Below are 14,543 nucleotides of genomic sequence, written 5' to 3'. Positions count from 1 at the left end.
TGGTGGTGTGATCTGATCCATCTCATCTCTCAGGAGTTTGTCTTTCTGTGGGTTAGAGGGAGGAAAAGGGACAAATGTCACCCCTAGTGGTTAAAAGACAATTCACTGGGCTAACTTCAGAGTATAGGCTGGTGAGTGATAACTTCAGGGCTGGTGCTGGGTGATTTGGAGATGAAGAGGCTGGCTTGAGAGCCAGTGCTCCAAGGGCTGTGTCCAAAGAGCTCGGAATTGTCTTGAGAGCACTCATGGTTGTCACTTGTGGTTGTCTGGTGCAGTGAGAGGGAGAGAGGAGGATGTTTGGAACACGGATCCAACATGAGTGTGATTCTGGCGAGTAAGCACTGGCCAGGGAAGGGCAGAGCTTGGGAGCCCCAACCGAGCACTGGGACCTGGGGTGAGAAAGACTGTGGTAGACATGGTGGTAGCACCATCCCTTCCCACCAACACAGTATATACCAGCAGGAGGTGAGAGCACTGATGGAAAGCAGAGCTGTAACAAGGGCAAGGCAAGTGAGATACTTGGGGGTGCAAAGCTCAAAAAATAGAAGAAATGTTCATCTACTATTTCAAGTACCCCATGCCATTAGGATTGCCTGGAGAGGGGGGAAGAGACAATTTAAATTCTTGCCTGGGGAATGAGATGAGTCAGTTATGGTGATCAATTCTAACTTATACAACATACCTGAGTTATGGATTTCTGAACTCCTCCCAGTTTCTATTTGAGGAAGAGATTTGGGTTGGGGGAGACACAGGGTAAGCTAATGTCCCAGGGCTCAAGATGGGTTTTCAAATGAAGTGGTCAAGCAAATTAAGAGGCCACATACAGGGTGTGTGATTTGAGGGGCATTGCTATGGGACCCCTACCCCTCTAACATCTCCTTCAATGCCTTGCCATGGCATCACCCTTCCCTTCTAGCAGTTTGGAAAGGCCCTAGTGTATCAGGAAGCTAATCTGCCCTACAGACAATGAGCACCTGTATGTTGCATCCACTGTCACCTATAAATGGCATCTACTGGGGAAGGAGGATGGGTGGCCCAATGGGCACGGAGGTAAGTTTTCCAGCCTAGGTTCATCTGGTCAAACTGCAGGGGAAATGAGAACCATGTTATCCACTCCAAGATGAGCTGAATGTTGCCCAAGTTGATGTAACCATAAATACCATGCTGAGTGGGACAGACAAAAAGAAAAAAACAAACTCGAGGGATGTGGGGTAAGAATGAGCAGCTACCCCAGAATCCTGAGGAAGGATCTATGTCAAGGCCAGATTTCAAGTGCTGGGATGTGGTGTTCTGGGAGTTTTGAAAGATAGCCATCCTGGCGGCCCCACCCACTCCAATATCTTCAAAGACAAGAACTCCAACTGCAATATCCCTCAATAAATGGTGGTCCAGCCATCTCTGGAAGACTTCTGGTGAGAGGAATACCAGTACCAGTTTAGGTACTTAGGAATATTTCTAATGGTCATGAGGATAATAACCACATCTACCTCACAGGGCTGTTGGGAGGACCAAATAAGATAACATAAAACACTTAGTGAATCGTAAAGTACTATAGAAATGCTAGCTATATCATCGTCATCATCATCATTATCATTATTATTTATTTTTTCCTTTATGTAGAGCCCAAATCTGCCTCTAACTCCCAGCCACTAATCCTGTTCTGTCCTCTGGGGCAAGGCAGAATGAATGAATGAATGAGGATTTATTAAGCACTTACTATGTGCAAAGCACTGTGCTAACCGATGGAAATAGAAGTAGGAAAATTAAGACAGTCCCTGCTCCCAAGGAGTTCAAATTCTAACGGATGAGACAACAGAAATGGAAGGTTTCAGCTGCAAGTCAGATGGTCCTGAAGGTGCAGCAGCAAAACAGATGGTAATGTCTCTTCTATAATGTTGTTTCCATCGATAAAAGCATATCTGTTCCTGATATTGAACTGTTTGACAACGCCAAAGACTCTAGTGGTGAGAACTTTCTTTTCCAGGGCTTTAGCAGCTGAAGTTGCTGATGAGAGGTGGGGTGGGGATCCAGCACTTTCATAAGCAGTCCCCAGATTGCATCTTCTTAGGGGCTGGTCCTGAGATGATGGCTCAGGGGCCAAAGCTGGAAATAGGGCTGATGATTGAGGAGGTGGCGGTGGTTTAAGTCTCAGGGTCTGGGGCACACTGCCACTCCTGGGGCTCTTGGGCTAACCTGCCCACTAGTGGCAGTGAATCAGTGGTTGGTGGTGGTGGTGTCAAAGAAGGTAGGCCCCTTTACTACAAGGATTGCTTCCCTCAATGATGGTTTTGGAAGGGGAGGCCCTTGGTTTCGACGTCCTGGGCTGTCTCCATTGGGACCTGTAGGGAAGCAATGGTGGTGGTTGACTCCTCAAAATTTGTGTCATTCTCGACTCTTCATTCTGACTCACTGTACATATCCAATCTGTTGCCATGATTTGTCCTTTTTACCACCATAACATTTCTCCTATACGATCCCTATTCTCCACTCAAACCCTTGGGAAGGCCCTTATCGCTACTCTACTGGACTACTGCAATAGCCTTCTGATTGGTCTCTCTATGCTCCAAGTCTATCCTTCACTCAATTGTCAAATTGATCTTCCTATAGTTTAGATACAGCCATATCACCACCACCTCCCCCTACTCAATAAACTCCAGTGGCTCACCTCCAGGATCAAATATAAAATCTTCTGTTTGGCCTTAAAAAGCCTTTTCCAACCTGGCCCCCTCCTACCTCCCCATTGTTCTTCACCTTACTTCTCCCCAGTTATTCTGTGATCCAATGATTCTGACCTCCTTGCTAATCTTCAAACAAGGCATTCCTATCATGTCCAACTCGGTGTTTTCACTGGCTGGTTCCACCATGCCTGGAATTTGCTCCCTCCTCATCTCTGCCGCCTGGCTTCCTTTAAGTTAAAGCTGGCCAAACTGGTTCCTTTCAACTAAATCCCACCTTCTCCAGGAAGCATTTCCAATCCACCTTAATGCTAGTGCCTTCTCTCTATCTCCAATGTATGTTGTATATAGTTTATGTGCAGTTAGTTGTTTTCATGTTATCTCTTCCATTGAATTGGGAACTCCTTTAGAGCAGGGATTTCTTTTGCCTTTCTTTGTATCCCCAGCACTTAGCATAGTATCTGACACATACTTAATAAATGCTTTTTGATGGACTGCCATGCTACCTCCTTTCTCTTCCTCCGAGTGCCTTGCTGCTTCTTCTAGGCTGGTTTGCCTAATCCAGAGGTTCCCAAAGTGGGCAATACCACCCCTGGGGGGGGCGCTGGAATGATAGGGGGCAGTAGTAGCCTAGGGCACAATTTGGGGGTGTTGAATAAAAATAAGGGGGCAGTGGAAGCATAAGGAAAGAAGAGAAGACAAGAAAATTTTGAAAGACCGTTGGTACATGTTTCATCTGTTCTATAAGAGTTAAAGTTGCAGTGATTATATTTTTTTCCAAATAAACACACATAATGCAAGTTATAACCAATCAGTGGTCAAGTCCCCGTACAGATCTTAACAAGCAAGTGTTGGCAGGTGAGGGTGTTTCCCATTATGGGGAAGTTCAGAATGCATTGGCAGGAATATGTGTTTGTAATGACTTGTTTACAATACCATACTATACCGTTACATGATGCAATATTGCATCATCAAAATTTCAGTGCAGGAAAAAACCCGCAAATTTACGATACATTATTAAATTTAAGATATGTCATTTTTTTAAAACAAGTTTTGTATTTTTTTGAAATGATGCAAATTTTAAAAAAAATTAAAGGGTTAAGGAAAGTAGATTTGAGGGGGGTGCAGCACTGAGTAAATTTTTTTTAAAAGGGGGCAGTAGGCCAAATAAGTTAGGGAACCTCTGGACTAAAGCAACTCTAATACCTCTTCCATGTATCTAGCCCTTCATATACTCGAAGAATGCCATTTATCTCCCCAAGTCTCTTCTTTCTTAGGCCAAACACCCCTAGTACTGGTTCGTGAACCACCCAGGCTTCAGGCCACTTGGCATCCTGACTACTGTCTAGCATGCCAATGTTCTTTATTAAATGGAGCACCCAGAAACAAATGTAATACTGCAGATGTGAGGTGCCCCAGAAAGGGTAAGATGGGATGCCAGTCCTCAAACTGTGCCTCTTGGAAGGCAGCCCAAGATTGCATTAGCTTTCATGACTGACAGACATGTCACATTGTTGACCCATATCCAGCTAGTAGCCAAGGGCACAGCTGTTTGGGGGTGGAGAGGGTGCTTCCTGGACCCTCCTCACATTAGTGTGGCTGAATTTAGCTAAAAGTCAAGAGAGCTTCAGCTGGAGGGAATGAGGCAAAGGTCAGGTAGGCTTCAGTTTGGGGAGAGGGAAACTAGGGAGACAGCAATAAACCTGGGGCAACTGAATGATGGTAATGGCTCTTGACAACAGATGAACAGATGCTGAAATTTCCCTCCTTTTGGCGGAAAGGTGGGAACTAGTGGTACAAAATGTTGAATATACTGTCAGGCATTGACACTGTTATCAGCTGGTTTTCCTTAACTGGTTTTCTTTGTCATCAGGGAGGGAGGGCTCCTGGAGTGGAAGTGGGAAGGCAGATATCTAGAAATAACTGTGATATTTTTAAAAACTTTTTTAAAAATATAAAAACTTTTTTAAAAATATAGTTCTCTACCTAGTGTCTTTTTTTTTTAATGAAACAAAAGTGAAGACCAGCAAGAGGCCATAAGGCAAAGGGAAGCCAGGCCCTCAGCATTGAGATTTGTGAGTTTGCATATTTTACTCAAGGAGTGGGTGTGTGTGTGTGTGTGTGTGTGTGTGTGTGTGTGTGTGCTCGAATGCTAGACTGGAATGTAGGGGGATCAGCCACTGTTCACTATAAGATAGAAAATGTCATTGTCTGCTATGTACAAAATCCTTGTAGTCTTAATACAAAAAAACAAACCAACCCTGATTTGCACCATCTAACCCGGCCATAGACATGTCCTCTCCCTCCTTCTCTGCTCATTTTCTGAAATCCCCTATGTCTGGAAACTTCCAAGCCAGAAAATTCCAGCTTCCTAGCTAATTGGCATCTCCTTGCCTGTGACGTCAAAGATGGGAAACCAATCAGATGAACCTAAGAGAAACCCTTCCCCCTCCTTCCTCCACACCTGGCTCTGTTTAGCTCCCTTGAGCACCTCTGCAGCAAGAGATGTCAGAGCCAGGAATCCTACTTATGGATCTGGGGAGCTGTGTGCGCCCGACATCATCGTGCAGCTCCTCCTCCTTCAGGCCAAGGCCTGAAGAATGTGGAGCCAAATCGGCCTGGCAAGATCCCTGGTTGTATCCCTTCCCTGCCCCACTTTGGAGGCGTTGGCCCATCATTCCCTGCTATGGGAGGTTAGTGCCTAGGATCATTCCCTTGTTACCCCTGCCCCAAATCTATCCCTCACCTCCCACTCCGAATATCTCCAGTTAAGCCTCCCCTCAAACAACCCAAATAAAAGGGACTGTTACTTTCAGCACTGATGTCTAATTCTTCTGTAACACTCCTTTAAGGCCCTGCAACAGGCTCCACAACAGTCCTGTTGACTCCTGAGGGATAAAAACAGAGGTAAAGCTTAGAAAAATGGGAAGAGTGAAGATGTATCACAGATATCATTAGGTAAGGGAGGCAGCTTAGTACAGTGGAAAGAGCACTGACCCTGAAGCTAGAGGATGGGGTTCAAATCCTACCTTGAGCATTTATTCTCTCTGTGACCCTAGGCAAGACACTTTACCACCCTGAAAGATGGGGTGGCAGGGTTGGGGGAGTGGTTGGCCTCCAAAGTTTCTTCTAGCTTCAGACCTAGGATCCTATGTGAACCTTGGGTAAGTCACTTTGATGGGGTGCCTGGGTGCTTGTGTTTGGGTGCATGTGTTTATGCTTGGACCCAAGGTCTCCCTAGTTTCAGAAACACTGTCTCTGACAATCACTCCCCAGCCCAAGGAAACCGTGTCTAGCAATTACTCATTGCATGGGCCCCTTATCTCTTCCTGGTGCAGCTACACAAAGCTGGGTGAGAGAGTGCTGGGCTGCTCAGGCCCCAGCCTTCAGATCATGTCTCTGGAAGCCTCCCAATTCCTTAGTAAGTTCCTGTCTTGTGAGAAAACTTTCCCTTGTTGCAGAGCATTCTCTAATCAGGACAGAGGGAGAGTAGTGCCTTGCCCAGCTCAAGGAGTTTTGTCCTTGGCCAGCCCAAGGACTCTTCCCCCTGCCAGACTCCCCAGATCCATACCTCTGTCATCTCCCTCCTTGTTTGGTATACTCCCCGTACTTTCCCATCCATAGCTCCCAAAGACACCTGGACCTTTGGATTACCTCATCAGTATCCCTGGCATTCCTTTCCCATGTCCTTTTCCATATAAACCCTAGCTCCATCCTCAGTCTCTTGAAGGTTCCTTAAGGATCCTTGCCCACTGAAAAGCGTAACAAATCTTTGCCACCTTGACTTAAAGAATACTTGAGTCTATGAATTCATTCCTGATTACCCATCCTGTACTCCAGTCTTTGAGGGGTCTCAACCTCTCAGACCGCAACAACTTTATCTCCCTATGATCCTCAATTTCCCCCTCTGTAAGATGGGGGGAGGTGAAAGGGGTTGGATCTAATGGCCTCTCATTTGCAAGCTCTACATTTATGAGCCTAGAGAAAGAACACCCCTAGGAAGCAGAAACCATCCTTCAGCCAGTGCTGAGAGGCATTCTGGCATGGCACTAAGAGTGCCAGACCTCAAGTCAGGAAGGCCTGAGTTTGAATCCCAGGGCAGACACTTCATAGCTTTTTTAACCCTGGGCAAGTCAATTAACCTCTCTAAGCCTCAGTTTCCTCATTTGGAAAATGGGGATGAGAAAAGCACCTATGTCCCAGAGTTGTTGGCAGGAGATTTGCTTCACAAACCTTCAAGTGCTAAATAAATGTAGCTACTATTAGTATCTACCAATGTCCTGGGCATTAAGAAAGTTGGCAAGATCAGCTGTGATTATGTTATTTTCAAAGGAGTATAGGCTCCTAGATCTACATGGAACCTAAGAGACCATCAGATCTAAGACCCTTCATTTTGCTGGTGAGGAAACTGAGGCAGAGGTGAAGTGACTTGCTTCAGGTCACACCAAAGTAAGTGATAGAGGTTTGAACCCAGATTTTCTGACCCCAACCCCAGCCCCCCCTTTTGGCATTTCCATGACCACTTGGAGAACTAGTTAATGATTCCTTGTATGCCACCCACTCAACGGTGGGCCCACTGGGGAAACAAGCTAAAGTCCCAGAACAGAACAAAGTCCTAGATGGGAAATCAGGAGAAGCTGTCTAAGTGGAGCTTGTCCAATCCAAAGGCTTTTTCTCAACCCTTATTCTTCATGACCTCTCTGCAGTCTTTGACACTATTGATCAACCTCCTCTCCTATAGATTCTCCCCTCTAGGGGAGAAAAACCTATAGGTTTCAGTGACACTGCTCTTTCCTAGTTTTCCTCCTAGCTGTCTGACCATTCCTTCTCAATCTCCTTGACTGGTTTTTCATCTGTGTAGTGCCCGCTAATTTTAGAAGAACCCAAGTCTCTGTCCTGGACTCTCTTCTCTTTTCATTATATAGTCTCTCCCTGAGTGATCTCATCAGCTCCCATGAATTCAATTATCATCTCTATGTAGATGATTTTCTTCTCTATGCATCCAAGACTAATCTTTCTCCTAAGCTCCAGTCCCGAATCACCAACTGCCTTTTGGATATTTTGAAACAGATTGTCCTGTAGGCATCTCAACTTCAATATGTCTAAAACAGAACTCGTCCTCCTCCCAGCCTCCCCTTTTCCCAAATTGCCGATTACCGTTGAAGATACCTCCACATCCTCCCAGTCACCCAGGCTTACAACTTACGTATTATATCCTTGATCTCTTTCCTCCCTCTCTCCCCTCCCCCCTCTCTGTCTCTGTCTCTCTCTCTGTCTCTCTCTGTCTGTCTCTCTGTCTCTCTCTGTCTCTCTCTCTCTCTGTCTCTCTCTGTCTCTCTCTGTCTCTCTCTGTCTCTCTCTCTCTCTCTCTCTCTCTCTCGCTCTCTCTCGCCTGCTCCACTGAAGTAGACTTCTAAGACTCCCTGCCCCAGCTCTCCTCATTCTAATCCAAATATAAAAGTCTTTGTTTGGCATTTACAACTCTTCACAACCTGGGCTTTTCTTTCTGTCCAGTCTTCTAACACCTTATGCCTCTCCATTCATTCCACAAGCCATCGATACTAGCCGCTCCTCACACAGCACACACCATCTCCCATCTTCCTGCCTTTGCAAACACTGTCCCCCATGCTGGGAGTGCTCTGCCCCCTCACCCCCACCTCTTGCTTCAAGACTGGGCTCAAAGCCCACCTTCTGTAGGAGGCTATTTTGGTTTCTTCCAGTGGCTAGCCTCTTTGACTCTGGGATTACCTTCTCTCCACACTATGTGTACTTTGTATGTACCTAGTTGTTGAAACATTGTCTCCCCCATTAGAATGAGAGTCTACTGATTTTCTATCTCTGGTGCTCAGCTCAGAGATGGATACATAGTAAATGATCAATAAATATTTTTTTTTGACTGACCAAACATGAGGCAATATTACTCTAGGATTTCACTGATTTTTCTTCCTCAAGGAGGGGGCACTCTTTCTGATCACAGGCTTGACTATTAAACCCACTGGAATGAGCTCAAGGAAATTTGAAATGGGGGGGCTAGTAGGAGAGCACAGACCATTTTCTCCATCCCCCCCCAACACCCTCAATCCCATTGGATCTCATCAACAGAAAGGAAGAACAATTAGTGCAGTGCAATTAAGCTATATAAAGGTGGAAAGAATTGGAGCATGAAGTGGGGGGGGGGAGATCACATTCCTCTTCTATATTTTCCCTCATCTTCCCATGACCCTCCCTCTCTCCCTCCTCAAAGAAGGCTCTGGAAACTATCAGGAGACTCAGCTGGAGAGAGGTAATTAGCCCTTCTCGAAAACCAATCAAATTTAGCCTCTTCTGCCTCCAGTGACTAGGGTGTGTCAATCACTTTAGCTCTTGGAATAGTCTGAGGGCTAATGGGGGCCATATGTGCCCTAAACCAGTGGGAGGAGTGAAGTTAGTAGAAAACTGAGGAGTGGAGGGGGAAGGGCTTCTATCTGAGCACTCTTTAGGCCTTCTTAGTCCTCTCTGTACAATGTGTTCCAAACTCCAGTATGAAGGATAAAATAGAATAAATATAAAGATAGAATAGTTAGAAACCATTTCCCCCATTAGAATGTAAGAAGGTAGGGACTGTCTTGCTTCTATGTATTGCTAGTGCTTGACACAGTACCTGGCACACAGCAAGCACTTAATAAATGCTTTATCTAGCTTGATGGCAGGAGGGTAGAGTGGAACATGGAGTGGAGGCTTAGCTTCCCAAGTTTTGGGTTTGAATTCTACCTCTGCTACTCTCTACCCATGTAACTTAGGGCAGGTCACTTCACTTTTCTGGGTCTCCATTTCTTCATGTCCAAAATGAGGAGGTGAAAGTACATGACTTTTGGAGGCCTTTCCCAGCTCTGGTGTCCACTGATTTACCTTAAATCATCAGCAAGACCTTTCTTTCAGATTACTCCCTCTTTCTATGGGAAATGACTTTTTAATACTCTGGTTTCAAGTTTCTAACAAGCCTCAGGGCAAGTATTTATAACTTGTACCCAGACCTGTAAAAGCACCCAGGGAGTTCCAGTGAATCTTTTTTTGTTAAGGGACATTACTCAGACTCTGTATTTTCTGCCAGAATGAAGCTTCCCTCACTCAGATTCTCATGTACTTTTCCAAGAATTGTATGATGCAGGCAGGGTGTTTTTTTGGTTGTTGTTTTGATCTAGGCAATAGTGTACCCTGACAGTAATTCTTTCTTACTTTCATGGACAATTGCCACTAAATGATTTTTTGATTAAGTGATTTTTGTGATCAACTAATCGCCATTCACAGGGAACCAGGTCACAGGCACTAAACCTAATGAGGTTTGTTGAAGGATATTCTTTGAAGCCAGTAGAGGAGCTAGAAATAAGCTCCACTAGCTATCTGAGCAGAGGTCTGGGATCCCAATCTCTTAGTGGGGAAGGCAGTGGGAAGGGGTGACAGTTCCCCAAATGGCTAGTGAAGGATTCAATGGAAACTTCGGAGGTGGGGGGAGAAAGAGAGGTCTGGAGTTTGGGGAACCCAAAATGGCTGGCTTTCTACTACCATTCAGCCAGAGCTAAGGCCTCAGATCTAGGGGGGAGGGTGAATGAAAGGGATAACGAGTGCCTAGTGTTAGCTCCAGGTACTGGCACTGATGGGGTGCTTGGGTGCCTTGAGGCTGGGGAGAAATATGATGCCGTGTATTAGCAGGGACCCCACTTCCAAGATCATATTTCTCTCTAGCCTCAAGGCACCCAAGCACCCCATCAGCACTAAATGGCATACATGCTTTCCCTCTTCGTACAAGAAAAAGGTTCCAACTCTGACACACATTTGGAATGTTTCAATTTTCTAGTTCCCAGAGATTCTAAGGCAGTGATTAGTTGGATGGGATAGCCAACTTGGGATCTAAAGGCTCATTTACTTATTTCAGCTCAGGATGGGAAAATACGTTTAGGATGAAGTGCTAAAACAAAACAAAACTTGGGCAGAAAATAGCATGATCACACTTTGGGAAAAATGGAGAAATCTTCCCAGGAGATTAGACAAAGTAGGGAAATTGTAATTTTATTACCTAGATAAGCTGGAAAACAAAGTATAAGCAGTTTTCTTTTTGTCTAGATGTTCTAGTGCCCAGGGGAATATCCTTGAAATCAAAGGACAAGAGCTTTAAGGAACTACAACTTTCCCTTGATACATTTCTAGAAAACAGAGTTGTAGATATCTTAAGCTCAATCTGTTCCAAACTGAACTCATTCTGCTTCTCTCCCCCCACCCCCAACTCCTCCTCTCATCCTAATTTCTTCATTACTGTTGATGGCATTATGAACCTCCCAGTCACCCATACTCCCAACCTAGGTGTCATCCTCAGTCCCTCCCTCCCTCTCACCACCCTCCATATCCAATCTGTTGCCAAGACTTGATCATTTGATCTTCATAACATCTCATTGTATATGTCCCTTTCTCTCTTCTGACATTGCCACTACTCTGGTGCAGGCTTTGGGCACCTTAGGCTTGGTCAATTGCAATACTCTGCCAGTTAAGTCTCTTTGCCTCAAATCCAATCCTCCCACCCCTCCAATTAGCTGTCAAAGTGATCTTAAGGTACAGGTATGACCATGTCTTTCCCTACTCAATAAACTCCAATGGTTTTCTGTCATCTGCTGGATTAAATATAAAATCCTCTTTTTGACTTTTACAGCTCTTCACAATCCTACCCTCTTCTAGTTTTCTTATACCGTACTTACCCCTACATACTCTGATATGTGTATGGCCAGTGACACTGGCCTCCCAGCTGTTCCTTGAATAGGACAATCCCTCTCCCTACTCCAGGCATTTTCGATGGTTGTTTCCCACGCCTAAAATTCTCTGCCTCCTCATTTCTACCTCCTGGCTTCCCAGGCTCCCTTCAAGTCCCAGCTAAAATCCCGCCTTCCAGGAAAGGTCTTTCCTGATGTCCCCGGTTATCACCAATTTACCCTGTATATATCTTGTTTGTACATGGCTGTTTTCATGTGGTCTCTCCCAAGCTACTTAAGAGCAGGAACTGTCTTTTGACTTTCTTTGTATTCCCAGTACTTCACACAGTGCCTGGCTGGTAGTAGGCAGTTAACAAGTGCTTATTAGCTGACTGACTGATTGGTGAAGTGACTCTGGCTGGTCACCATGGGGTTGGCATTGGCTTGTTGATGAAACGTATGCCCTTCCAATCAGACCCCCAGCTCCTGCCTTCCAGTCATCCTGCTGGATCGGGGAGCTTCCCATATACTTTGTCCCATCCACCTAACCGGGCTTTACTACCATCTTCTTGCCATCTCCCCCTGCCCCATCCTGTTCTGGACACAGGAATAATCAAAGCTCCCATTCCTTTGAGAAAGGACATGTCAATACTGGATAACTGTCCTGGGCTATTTGCTGTTCCTTCATACACACTCCATCTCCCACCTCTGCCTTTGCGCTGGTGTTTCCTTCAAGGCTGGAAGGCTTTCCTTCTTCAATCTCCACCTCTTAGAATCTCTGGCTTCCATCAAGACTCAGTTCAAATGCCACCTTCTTCAGGAAGCTATTCCCAGTCCCTTCAGCTGCTAAAGCCTTCTCCTTTAAGGTTAGCTTCCATCTACTTAGTGTGTATCTTTCAGGCGCCTATTTATGTACAATGTAAGTCCCAACTAAAATCTCGTTTTCTACAGATTTCCCAGCCCTTCTTAATCCTAGAGTCATCTCTCAATTACTTCCCATTTATCCTGCACATAGCTTGTTTTGAGTGTGTGTGTGTGTGTGTGTGTGTGTGTATTTGTTTGGATGTTGTCTCCCCAGTACCATTAGATTGACTTCCTTGAGGACAGGGTCTCTTTTCCCTTTTTGTATCCCTAGAACTTAGCACAGTGCCTGGCACGTAGTAGGCACTTAATAAACGTTTACTGACTGACCTGCATTGGTAGAGGGCATTCCCTTAATTAGTAAAATTGCAGGGTCAGGTTCTGTATATTCTGTGTACACGTGTTCATGTTGTCTCTGCTGGAGAGCAGAGTCCATTTTCATTTGTGTCTGTATCTCCAGGGCCTGGCACATAGCGGGTATTTGACAAACGTGTGCTTGATCTCTAGGGAGGGAAGGGTGTGGGGTGGGTGAAGTGCTGCGCTTGGGAGTCGGGTAGATCTGGGTTCAAGAGCTATCCTCGGTCCTCCTGCACTCTAAACCTGCTTCCTCATCTATAAAATGGGGCTCAAAATCCCTGCAGCATCTCTTTCCTGAGGTGGTTGGGGGCGGGGAGGATCTTTCTGTCGCATTTCGCAACATACACTGCGGCAAGTGTCAAAATGAAGCTTGAGGGCCTTAAGCCCCGCCCCGCTGGAAGGCCGAGTCGCCCACGTGACTGCGGAAATCTAAGGATCCTGCGCCCATGGTCGTTGGCGACCACCACCACCCGCCGCTGGAGGGATATCAGTTGACTCCCTTCCAGGGCGGGGCGAGGGAGGGGTGCTCCTCTCTAGAACATTCTACCAAGTTCCTTGAGCCCCACCGCTTGCAGTATAGTGGCGTCACAGTGGGGCGTGACCAGCTAGTATTCAGTCGCATTTGATTTTGTTCTAAAATAGTCTCGCGAGAGTCTTGGTTGAGAGTTTAGAAAGGTGGGTAGGGAGACGCGCGTGCGCACCCGGGGCTCTCGGGCCGCATGCCGAGGGATAGAGGAAAGCGGATGGTCTCGCGTAGCGTGTGAGTTTGCGTGAGGCAAGGAGGGGGAGGCACTGGAGCCCAGTCTTCCCTCTTCCGGCGCACGCGTGCCTGTCTCCCCAGCGCCCTGCCCCTCTCTCCCCCCCGCCCCCTGCTCCCAAGCTCCCCTGCTCGCATTCTCCCCACATCCCTGCTCCTCTCCCCATGTGCCACAACCATCGTCTAGTCCTGCGACCTCGGCTTGCGGGCTTCTGCTCTCCACCCTGAGAGTGGTCTCTGGGGACCGCCTCGGCGCCGCAGCCCTCGAGCCCCGCCTTCCATCCAGCCACCCACCTCCGCTTCAGTCGCTGGCAGTTGCGCGGGTGGCCGCGGAGACCCGAGTTGGAGATGGCGCAGGGTGGCGATGGGCTGCTGCGGGAGGGCGACTTGTTGCCGCCGCCCTCCTCTTCGGTGATGCCACCCGAGGCCGTGGTGAGCCAGTGGCGCTACAGCCACGAAAGCGACTGGCAGTGGGGGCTTCGGCGCACCTTTATCTGCCGTCACCTGCACAAGTACCCCGGCGCCGCGCTCGACCAGCTGCTGGCTCTCTCGTCGGCATGGACCAACCACATCTTCCTGGGCTGCAGGTGAGCGGGGACGGGGACCGGGGGAGGTGGGGCGGCGTGTGTGTGGGGGGACCAGAGCCGAGGTACGGGGAGCCCTCCTTTCCTGGCCCCCCCTTCCCCCGCTCCCCCCCTCCCCGGCTCGCCTCTTACGTCTCTCCTCTGCTCGCCCCCCTCCGGCTCGCCCCCGCTCACCCGCCTCCGTCTCTCCTCCCCCTTTCCCCCTTCTCTGTCTCTCCCCACGATGGCTCCCCTGCTCTGCGGCTCGCCCCCCTCCCCTCTCCCCTGCTCTCCCTGTTTCCCTCTTTCTTCCCCTCCCCTCTCCCCCGCTTCCCCCAGCTCGCCCCCTCCCCTCTCCCCCGCTTACCCCCCTCCCCGACTCACCCCCCTCCCCTCTCCCCTGCTCCCTTCCTGGCTCGACCCCTCCTCCCCTTCCTTCACCCCTCCCATTTTCCTTCTCCTCTCATCCTTCTCTCCTTTTTTTCTAACATCTTCCTCTTCCACTTTCGCCCCTCCCATCCTTCTCTCCTTTTTTCCTTCCGTCATGTTCTTCCATTTTCACCCCTTCCATTTTCCTTCCTCTCCTATTTTCACCCCTCCCATTTTCCTTCCC

The 14,543-nt window shown here is 47.6% G+C and overlaps 1 protein-coding gene and 1 long non-coding RNA gene across 4 annotated transcripts in view; one reads left to right on the top strand and one right to left on the bottom strand.

Annotated features, from left to right (window-relative positions):
- Positions 1 to 1,612: 1,612 nt before the first annotated feature.
- Positions 1,613 to 13,730, bottom strand: LOC114042705. The gene is made up of 3 exons (XR_003569012.1): positions 13,662 to 13,730; positions 5,486 to 5,563; positions 1,613 to 2,339 (listed from the first exon to the last, which is right to left on the bottom strand). It is a non-coding gene; the product is annotated as an uncharacterized LOC114042705 (long non-coding RNA).
- The window catches only part of NKRF (NFKB repressing factor), a 17,348-nt gene continuing 16,162 nt past the window's right edge, over positions 13,358 to 14,543 (top strand). Inside the window, exon 1 of one of the 3 annotated variants that reach the window (XM_027861396.1) lies at positions 13,358 to 13,954. In XM_027861396.1, the coding sequence (XP_027717197.1) occupies positions 13,716 to 13,954 (239 nt within the window). In that variant the 5' untranslated portion in view covers positions 13,358 to 13,715. The remainder of the gene's footprint in view (positions 13,955 to 14,543) is intronic. The other 2 variants (XM_027861395.1, XM_027861394.1) reach the window with 2 other exon arrangements.

This window comes from Vombatus ursinus, unplaced genomic scaffold (assembly GCF_900497805.2).
Source record: "Vombatus ursinus unplaced genomic scaffold, bare-nosed wombat genome assembly UNPS02014735.1, whole genome shotgun sequence".
In the NCBI taxonomy this organism is placed as follows: domain Eukaryota; kingdom Metazoa; phylum Chordata; class Mammalia; order Diprotodontia; family Vombatidae; genus Vombatus; species Vombatus ursinus.
Note: the sequence above shows the minus strand (reverse complement) of the source record. Positions and strands in the feature narration are given on the sequence as shown.